This window comes from Mustela erminea, chromosome 7 (genome assembly GCF_009829155.1).
Source record: "Mustela erminea isolate mMusErm1 chromosome 7, mMusErm1.Pri, whole genome shotgun sequence".
Taxonomy (NCBI): domain Eukaryota; kingdom Metazoa; phylum Chordata; class Mammalia; order Carnivora; family Mustelidae; genus Mustela; species Mustela erminea.
Genome location: NC_045620.1, coordinates 441,282 through 450,567, shown reverse-complemented (window position 1 = coordinate 450,567; position 9,286 = coordinate 441,282). Strand labels below are relative to the sequence as shown.

The following is a 9,286-nucleotide window of genomic DNA, read 5'->3' as shown; positions in this document are numbered from 1 at the left end:
AGGGTTTGGCGAGGGGCCTGGGGGTGCTGGGAAGGAAGATGTGAGCATCCGAGTGGGGCCCCCTCCCACCTTGTCCGCGCATGGGCACACTGAGGGACCACCGGCTGGGCAGATGCTGGGGAGCAGAGCCTGGGGCTCCCCAGCGGATCTGGTGTGGGGAGTGCCCTCCCAGGCCCGGTCCTGGACTCTGTTCCCAAGCAGGCTGGCGCCAACTGAAGAGGAAAAGGGGCTTCCTGGGGAGGGAGGGGCCGTGGGGGTGGTGACGTGGCTGAGAACCAGGACGCAGCAGGCCCCTTGGAGGTGACGAGCCCTCCCCCAAGGGCGTGACAAGGCCAGTCTATATAGGCCACCACTGCAGCCCAAGTCTGAGTGTGGGGTGGCAGCGGCTGGGGGGTTGCCAGTGCCTAGGCACACTTGGCACCGCGGGTGGCCGAGCTGCTGCTCCAGGGAGGTTCATGGGGACGCTGGAGAGGTGGGGCCTGCCGCCGTGGGCACTGGCCATCCTGCTGCTGGCTCTGGCCACACATGCAGCAGGTGAGCTCACCTACCCGTGGTGGGACGTGGAGACTCAGGAGTGGCTCACGTGCAGCCAGTGCCCCCCAGGCACCTTTGTGCAGCGGCCCTGCCGCCGGGACAGCCCCACGATGTGCAGCGCGTGCCCTCCACGTCACTACACCCAATTCTGGAACTACCTGGAGCGCTGCCGCTACTGCAACGTCATTTGTGGGGAGCGCGAGGAGGAGGCGCGGCCCTGCCAGGCCACCCACAACCGTGCCTGCCGCTGCCGGCCCGGCTTCTTCGCGCACGCCGGCTTCTGCCTGGAGCACGCGCCTTGCCCGCCTGGCACCGGCGTGGCTGTCCCCGGTGGGCAGCAGGGCTGGAGGGGGGGGGTGGCGGCCCAGGATGTCTGCTGCCACTGAGGACAGCAGCCCAGTTTCCCCTGACCCCTTCCTCCCCTCTCGTCCCAGGAACGCCCAGCCAGAACACGCAGTGCCAGCCATGTCCCCCCGGCACCTTCTCGGCCAGCAGCTCCCGCTCAGAGCCCTGCCAGCCCCACCGCAACTGCACCGCCCTGGGCCTGGTCCTCAACGTGCCAGGCTCCTCCTCTCACGATGCCCTGTGTACCAGCTGCACGGGCTTCCCGCTCAGCACCATGGAGCCCGGGGGGCCAGGTGAGCGGGGGGGGGGGGGGGGGGGGGGGGGGTACGGGGTGGGGGTTGATGCTCCCCTCTCCCACCCCAGAGGGAACAGAGTCCCGGGGAGTAAACTGCTTTCCCGAGGTCACAACAGCAGTGCCGTGGCATCTCAACCCCGCACCCTAGGGTCCCCAGCACCCACTCCTGGGCAGGGACTTCCCTTGCTGGGTGTCCCCCAGGGCACGTGGAGGCCCTCACTACCGCGTCCCAACTCCCCCGCAGGGGCTGAAGAGTGTGAGCGAGCGGTCATCGATTTCGTGGCCTTCCAGGACATGTCCTCCAAGAGGCTCGTGCGGCTGTGGCAGGCGCTGGTGGGCCCGGAGGCCTGGGGTCCCGTGGCCCCGAGGGAGGGCCGTGCGGAGCTGCAGCTGAGGCTGTGGCGGCAGCTCACGGAGATGCGGGACGCGCGTCCCGGGGCGCTAGGGGTGCGGCTACTGCAGGCGCTGCGCGAGGCCAGGCTGCCTGGCCTGGAGCGCAGCGTCCGCACACGCTTCTGGGCGCACTGAGCCCCCTGCCCCCTATTTATTCTCCTCCCAAGCTTTGGCGCCATGTGGCATCACCCACACGGCAGGCACCACAGTACTCTCAGCTGAGCTTCTAGGCTCCTGCTGCACTAACAAGGTTTATTTCTATGAAGCTGTTTGTACAACGTCCTGTGAGCCTGTGTGTGTCTACAGGGTGCGCAGCGGGCCATCCGGTGGGGACACCACCCCCCCAAGCGCTCTCAAGCTCCCCGCACTTCCTCTGGCTGCTGATCACCCCCAATGAACAGACCCTCGGTGGGAGGGAGCGTTAGAGACGGCCAGCAGGTAGCAAGTGTGTCCCTTCCGGCTGTGGGCACCGTGGCCAGCCCGAGGCGCGTTCCATGACCCCCTAGATCATGCTTGTCTGCGACAGTACGGAGGGACAGCACACCCAGTATAGGGCTCTTGCGGTGAACAGGACCCAGCTTGGACCGGGCAGTGGAAGCCGATACCCTGGGCCGCCAGGACACCCGCCCCACTCCTCCGCTTGCACTCCACCCAGTCCCAGGACGCAGGGGATTTCCCAGGAAGGAACCAGCCAAGGACCTCCTCCAGGCTGGGTGCGACGCGCCGTTTCTGAGAAACCGGGCTTTTCCCCTCAGGCAGGCTCAGAGAAGTGCTGGACTGCACCAGGGGCAGCCTGGGGGACTCCCAGCCTGTCCCATGGGCCCTGGAGCCCCATGCCTGCCCCTCCCTCCCAGGAGCCCACGAGTCACCTCACCTGTGCCCCTCCCCCCACCCCCCGCAGCCCTGACTCAGCCTTTCTCAGCAACCATTCCCAGGGTCCCCGCCAGGGACCAGACCTCAACAGGAAGCCACCAGGTCCCCGGCTCTGGCTCAGCCGTTCCCATAGAAGCAGAAAAGCAGTGCCCAGGTTGGTCAGAGCTCAAGCCTGGGGGCCCCTGGTGCTGTGGTCACTGTGCCCAGCCAGCCGAGAGTCCCTGGCTAGGGTTGGGTTCCTGGAGGGGCGATGGACAGCAGCAACACAGACCGCTGTCCTCCTGGACACGGTCCAGCCAGCAGCGACGGACAGCTCTGGCAGGGGCCATGTAGGCAGCGGCCCAAGGACCCACCACACCCAGAAACCAGGCTACCGGGCACACGCTTCCAAGTGGGCTTCGAGACAGCTTGTCCCCAGACGGAATGGGAACCCTGCCCCTCACCCCCAGCTGGGAATGAAGGCCCAGGCCAGCACCAACCTGGGCTTCACGGGAACCCAGCCCACCTTCCCAACACCCCCACTGTGCCCTCCGCCACCCCCCCACCCTGGCAACTGGCTGTCCCAGTGACAGACACACAGAGAGGGGACAATCACTCCTTCCCCTCCTGCTGGGGATCCAAAGGAGGTGATGTCCTGTGCCTTGTTCTGAGGACCCAGAACCCAGGGCCCCGCTGGCTTCCAGCAAAGTGGGCCAGGTTTCCCTCCCTCAAGAGGACACCAGCCCCCAACCCATCTCCAGGGCCAGAGGGGACGGAGGCCGAGGACAGTCATGACCCCAACAGCCTCCTCTGTGGGGGCGGCTACACAGAGCAGCGCCGGGAAAGCCCGTTTCCGGACTGGACCCCTGGGAAAAGCAGGCGGGGGCCGGGGCACACACCCCAGGAGTCCCGGCTCCCGTGCGGGTCCTGCTGCCCTGATCCGTCGGCAAAAGCCTCCCGATACCTACACTTGCACGGACACAGAGAAAAGCTCGTCTTAAAGAGAAAACAAAGCAAATGAACTAAAAGCAAAGCAAACCCGACCCCCAGGGCTGGCGGCGGGGAGCCCGCAGGAGCGCTCCGCGGGCACTCGGAGGAGTCGTGGGCACCGGTGGCCACCGGCCACACCTACGTGATGTCCCTCTGCCGCGGCGGCCGGTGCACGTTCCGCACGACGCACTTCACCATCCACTCGATGCCCTCACGCACCCCTTTGCTGTGGAGACAGCAGGCATGAGTGGGGGGGGCCGCTCAGGGCCCGCAGCCCCCGGGTGAGAGCCCCCCACTCACCCTGTGAGGGCCGAGCAGGCCTGGGTCAGACAGTCGCGCCTGCCGATCTTGGAGCTACAGTCGCTGAACGCGGTCTTGATGTCGGGGATGGACAGGCAAGTCTGCGGGCAGGGCGGGCAGTGAGGAGCGGGTCCCCGGCCCTGCAGGGAACGCCCTAGCCCAGGGGCAGGACCCGGTCTTGGTGGCAAGGGGCTGGGCTCAGGGCTTCTCTGCCTAGAGGGCTCCTGCAACAAGTGGCCTGGGAGAGAGGAAGGAGCAGGTGGCACGGGCAGCCCACAGGACATGGCTGCAGATGTAAGTGACCTCCAGTGCCCCCGACCTGAAGGCACAGGAGCAGCAGAAACAGGCCTCGCAGAGCACCCGCCCCCCACCCAGACAGCCCGGAAGCAGCCACTGCCCTGCAGACAAGAAGAAGTCAGAGCTGGCTCCCACCCTGGGAGTCAGGATGGGATTCCGTCCCGCACAGGGTGTCCCCACGGCGCCGGCAGCCAGGCCCAGGGCAGCCAGATAGGCCACGCTCACCCTCCTGCAGAGAGAAGGCCCCGCGCACCTTGGGAGGGCTCTGCGCACCCGGGACACCTGTGGCTTGGGGTGCCCAGGACACGCACCCTGTCCCCCAACCCCCAGTGATGGGACCCACTGACTCTCGGCCCACACCGTGGGGACGCTGGGATGAGAGGCTCACCTCAACGTCCTGCTTGTTGGCCAGGACCAGTATGGGGACGCCGTCCAGAGCCTCACTCGTGACCATCTTCTCTGAGGTCAGGCAGGAAGGCAGCGGTGAGCACCCACACGGAGAGGCCTGCCCGGCTCTCCGCAAGTGCCTGCTTTCACTCCTGGCCACGGCCCTGCCTGCCTGGGGTGGACCCAACCTCCAGCCAAGGCCAGCTCCAGACACACGGGATGGGCAGACTGGCCCTGCCTGCTCCCCACCCCCCTTCCAGCCCTAGCCACGTTGTACCCACCAAACGCTCGCTTGGACTCGGCCAGCCTCTCCTCATCCGTGGAATCGATGACGTAGATGACGCCGTGACACTCCGCATAGTACTGGGGAGGGGAAGAAAGGGGGTGCTGGGCCACCCCCCGCACGCGAAGGCCCTTCTGGGGAGCTTCCAGGGAGTGGAAGGTAGGACAGAATGGCGACGCAGCCCGAGACTCCTTCAGAGTGGGCCTGCTGACCTCAGGCAGGGGGCGGCCAAAACCCTCTGTCCACTTCCCGGGTGCCATGCCCCCGAACTCCACCTCAGCATCTGCTTCTGAAAACCACCCGACTGCTGGCCTGATGCTGGCTAGAGGAGGAGGACAGGACTCGAGAGCTGGAGCCCAAACCAAGCGGGTCCCCACGCGGTTCTGAAGCAAGGGGAGGGCACTAGCCAGGTCACGCGCCAGTGTGGACGGCAAGCCCGGTGGCCATACCACCAATGAGCTACAGGAAGGCCACCAAGGGAAGAAGCAGGGCTAAGGGCAGGGCCAGCAACACAGAGCTCTGCGTGCTGCACTGGGGCCAGGACAGCGGTCAGCCCCGGGCACGCACAGAGCAGCGGGACCAGAGCCCAAGGCCTGGGGAAGAGTTCTGTGCGGACAAAACCGGACAGACGCACCAAGTGCGGCATGTGAGGGGTACGGCATGTGGGACACGGGGCGCAGCTGTGCACGTGGTGAGCCCCCCGCCTGCCCCACTCAGGAAGAAAACCGGAAGCAGGCAGGTCACCACGCAGACAACAGCAACAGCAGCGCCACTGCCCCAGCGGCCACGAGCGCCCGTCGCACACAACGTAAGGGCAAGCCGGGCACAGCTGAACACAGGCCTCACAGCTCCGGGCGGTTCTCAGGGTGCACCCGGGGCGCACGGACAGCTCCCAGCCCCACGTGAGACAGGCTTTCCTGTCTGCGCTTGCTGCCCGACACAGGCGGCCATCCGGGGTCTGCAGGCCGCAGGTCACACACACGGCGACTCATGCCCAGTGACAGAGCCTGCAGGAGCTCTGGGCAGCAAGCGGTCTTGTGGACGATGGGGAGCTGGCGGACCTGACAGCAGACGTGTCCGGGCGGGAAGGGCCACCGCACGAAGCCGGCAGCAAGGCCGGGGCAAGGATCACCTCGCAAGCCCCGCAGCATGTGACCCGGCCAGGCAGACGGCGGCACTCAGCGCAACAGGAGCTGGACATCTGGGGCTGAGCACGAGCAGGACCGAGAGCACAGCAAGCTGCCTCGACCCCAAGGCACCCTCCCCCGTGGCCACATGCTGACCTTTCAGATGTGACCTGGAGGGACAGAGGCCAGAAGCGCTCCCCGTGGCAGGCACGGCAGTCCCCCCGTCTCATCTGTGTGGGAAGGTGCGGCTCGAGGCCGGTGCGTGGACACACCCACGCGCAGCAGCACACAGGCTGCGCGGAGGCCGTGCGCAGAGGGAAGGTCTACCAGTCACCTGCCTGGGACCAAACGCCAACAAGCCAAGGAGCGCCCCGGCGCCTGACGGTGCAGGGGGACCAGGGCCCAGCCCGCGGCATCTGGGAATCGTGACGCAGCACGAGTTCTATTTCCCATCCATCCTGGTGACCCACAGGGGGCTCTGCTGCCCCCCTCACAGCTCTAGGCCCTGAAAGGTCAGGGGCAGGGTCATCACCAAGGCACCCCTTCACTGAAGGCTCAGCAAGAGACCTGCAGGGTCACAAACCCTGGCTCCTGTGGGACGCACTAGGCACCGTGGGTTCAGGGGCCAGCAGAGACCCTGGCCTGGCAGGGGAGGCAGGGTGCCCGCTCCACGCTCCACAGGGGCCGGGAAGCTCCCGAGGAACCCAGAAGTCCAGCAGAGAAGGGGCGCTCCGCAGTCAGGGGCCTCTTGGGAAGCACTGGCAGCGGCAGCAGCTAGGGAGGGGGACGCCGCCAGCTCCAAGGGTCTCCCTCTTCCAGCCTGGCCTGAGGAAGCAGCGCTGGAGGAGCCAGGGCCGGGTCACAGCTGTGGGTGCCAGCGGCGGGCAGTGCACCCAGGGCACGAACCTGCTGCCTCCCACAGAACCTACGTGAACCAAGAGCCCCCTCCCCAAATCACAGCTGCCCAGGGCAGCCCACCGTGATGCCCCAGCAGGCGTGATGCCCCTGCTCAGCCTGGCCTAACGGGACGCAGCTGGGAGGAGCCATGCTCCCCAGGGCTCCCCGCTGGGAGCCACCTGAGCTGACCCTGACCCTGGCCCTGGCCCGTCCATGTTCTCCCGGCTCCGCTCCGGGAGCTGCTCCTCAGCAACCCCCCGCCACTGTCTCAGCATCTGCTCTGGAGACCCCCGTCTGCAGAGCGTCAGGTCCCGCTCCGCTCCCCACGTGAGTCTTTCTCGGTTCAGACGAGCAGGCCCCGGCCTCGCTCTGCCTCGGTCCAGCTTAAATGGCCAGAGAGTCTGCCGGGGACTTTCTCGCCACCAGAAGAAGCCAGAGCAGAGGACGTCCCTTCACAGGAAGACTGGGAGCAGGTGATGGGGTCCCAGCAGCCGCAGTCACAGGCACACTGAGGACCTGGACGCTCAGCTCTCTGCACACTCACAACCGCTAAGCGCCGGGTGAGCCCGCCCGCACCCCAGCACCGGGGCGCGCGCACCAGTCCTGCCAGTGTGGGGACAGGCACACCTGTGCCCCTGGTGCTGGGGACACCAATCCACCAGGATGGGGCTGCCTGAGGCAGGGGTTACATCTGTCCAGCGCACGGTCGGATCACAGGGCCCAGCACCGGCCGAGCTGACATGACCACAGCGTGTGGGAGGAAAAGCATCACACTGGGGGTCCCAGAAATAACCCAAACCTACGCCAGGGAGGAAGCAGCCGCTATGGGTCTCCGAGGACACCCTCTCCTGATGGGACAGAGGACAGGTCCTAAGGCGGGAGAGAGGGAAGGGGCCCAGCCAAGGAGACTCAGGCCCCGGTGGGGACGCTAAACGTCCTGCAGGCACGGTTCCGTCCCCACGTCCGTTTCTCAGCCATCGCTGGTCTCGTCCCGGGGGGATTACCAGCAAAATCTCTAAGTGCAAAGGCACCAAGTGAGTCCTCGCTCTTAGAGGAAGGACCCGGGAGCTGGGACAGAACCGGGGGCAGCCTCAAGAACACAGCGGTGACAAAGCTGCTCACGGGGAAGAAACAAGGGGCCTCCGCGGCCTTCGCAGCAAGAGGAACGGTGGAGGGCGTGTCACCCGGAGAAAAATGCCCCAAGGGACAGGCTGGGGACGCTGTGGGCGGAGGGTCTCACCTTGTCCCACAGAGACTGCAGCTCTTCCTGGCCGCCCAAGTCCCAAAACATGAGGCGCGCCTTGGCCACGTCCACCGTGCCGACTGGGGAGAGAGCAGGCGCGTGAGGCCGCGACCCTGGTCTCCAGTGCGGCACCTCCGGCCCCAGAAGAGGGAGGAGCCGCTCCGGGCTCCGCACCGTGGGGCCCTTGGGAAGGGCTGACCATGGGCCTCAGGGACCGGCCGCACCACCCACAGCCCGAGGGACGCCCTTACTGTTCAGACCCACGGTGGTCGTGATCTTGGACAGACTCATGCCCTTGTAGCTCTTGTTGAAGCGCGTTTTCGACTGTTCCAGGAACGTCTGCGGAGAGAGCCGGGCCGCGCCGCTGAGCGCGGGACCCTCCCACACGCGTGCCCGAGCCTGCAACGTCCCTCCCTGGGTCTCCCCGCAGCGACCTTCGGCGGGGTCCGGATTCCGTGCGGACCCCCCAGGCCCGCGGAGGCGCGGCGGCGCGACCGAGCACCCACCGTCTTGCCGGCATTGTCCAGGCCGAGGATGAGGATGCAGTACTCGTCCTTCTGGAACACGTACTTGTACAGGCCCGACAGCAGCGTGTACATGCTGCCCTGCGCGGGGCGGGGGCGCGGGGGGGGCGGGCGTGGGCGGGCGGCGGGCGGCGGGCGGGCGGCGGGCGGCTTCGCGCCCCCGGGACCCGCCCCCGATCCCGACGCCTCCCCGGGGACCCGCCCCGATCCCGACGCCTCCCCGGGGACCCGCCCCGATCCCGACGCCTCCCCGGGGACCCGCCCCCGATCCCGACGCCTCCCCGGGGACCCGCCCCCGATCCCGACGCCTCCCCGGGGACCCGCCCCGATCCCGGACGCCTCCCCGGGCCCCCCTCCCCGCCCCCACCCCCGCCCCTCCCCCTCCCCGCCCCTCCCCCTCCCCGCCCCGCGGAACAGGTCCCGGTCCCCGGCCCGGCCGAGACGTCAGGTTCCCGCGCCCCCGCCCCGCCCCGCCCCGGCAGGTGCCCCGCACACTCCCAGCGGGAGCCCCCCGGCCGCTAACCGCTTCTAGAGGCCGGGCGGCCGGCAGGGGGCGCGGACCGGCCGCGGCGGGAGGTCGCCTGGGCCCCTCGCCCGACCGCCGACGCCCGGCCGGACACCGGGTCTCACGGCGAAGTCCCGTCTGGGAGTCCCCGCCGCGCCCGCGGGCCCCGCGGCCTACCTCGCGCCCGTCCGGGCCACGGAGCCGCCGCGCGCCTGACCCCGCCGACCTCCGCTGACCCCGCGCTGACCTCGCGCGCGGCCCGACGGGACGCAGGCCGGCGCCCGCGGAGGGCGGAGCCGTCCCGGCGTTCCCCG

General features: G+C 68.2%; 2 protein-coding genes across 2 annotated transcripts; one reads left to right on the top strand and one right to left on the bottom strand.

The window, feature by feature from the left end:
• Positions 1 to 103: 103 nt before the first annotated feature.
• TNFRSF6B (TNF receptor superfamily member 6b) lies at positions 104 to 1,804 on the top strand. Its single transcript, XM_032353589.1, has 3 exons — positions 104 to 864; positions 969 to 1,172; positions 1,419 to 1,804. The coding sequence occupies exons 1-3, from the start codon at positions 456 to 458 to the stop codon at positions 1,700 to 1,702; spliced, it is 897 nt and encodes a 298-aa protein (XP_032209480.1). The 5' UTR covers positions 104 to 455; the 3' UTR covers positions 1,703 to 1,804.
• Positions 1,792 to 9,281, bottom strand: ARFRP1 (ADP ribosylation factor related protein 1). Its single transcript, XM_032353614.1, has 8 exons — positions 9,146 to 9,281; positions 8,450 to 8,543; positions 8,195 to 8,282; positions 7,941 to 8,023; positions 4,675 to 4,756; positions 4,395 to 4,465; positions 3,710 to 3,810; positions 1,792 to 3,635 (listed from the first exon to the last, which is right to left on the bottom strand). The coding sequence occupies exons 2-8, from the start codon at positions 8,540 to 8,542 to the stop codon at positions 3,548 to 3,550; spliced, it is 606 nt and encodes a 201-aa protein (XP_032209505.1). The 5' UTR covers position 8,543; positions 9,146 to 9,281; the 3' UTR covers positions 1,792 to 3,547.
• Between the last annotated feature and the right edge of the window lie 5 nt (positions 9,282 to 9,286).

Excerpts from the sequence above, each read along its gene's own strand:
- TNFRSF6B (XM_032353589.1), top strand. The coding sequence starts at position 456 with ATGGGGACGCTGGAGAGGTGGGGCCTGCCGCCGTGGGCACTGGCCATC. Across the intron at positions 865-968 it reads CACCGGCGTGGCTGTCCCCG|GAACGCCCAGCCAGAACACG; the intron begins GTGGGCAGCAGG and ends CTCTCGTCCCAG. Across the intron at positions 1,173-1,418 it reads CATGGAGCCCGGGGGGCCAG|GGGCTGAAGAGTGTGAGCGA; the intron begins GTGAGCGGGGGG and ends ACTCCCCCGCAG.
- ARFRP1 (XM_032353614.1), bottom strand. The coding sequence starts at position 8,542 with ATGTACACGCTGCTGTCGGGCCTGTACAAGTACGTGTTCCAGAAGGAC. Across the intron at positions 4,466-4,674 it reads CGAGTCCAAGCGAGCGTTTG|AGAAGATGGTCACGAGTGAG; the intron begins GTGGGTACAACG and ends GCCTGACCTCAG. Across the intron at positions 3,636-3,709 it reads GCCTGCTCGGCCCTCACAGG|CAAAGGGGTGCGTGAGGGCA; the intron begins GTGAGTGGGGGG and ends CTGTCTCCACAG.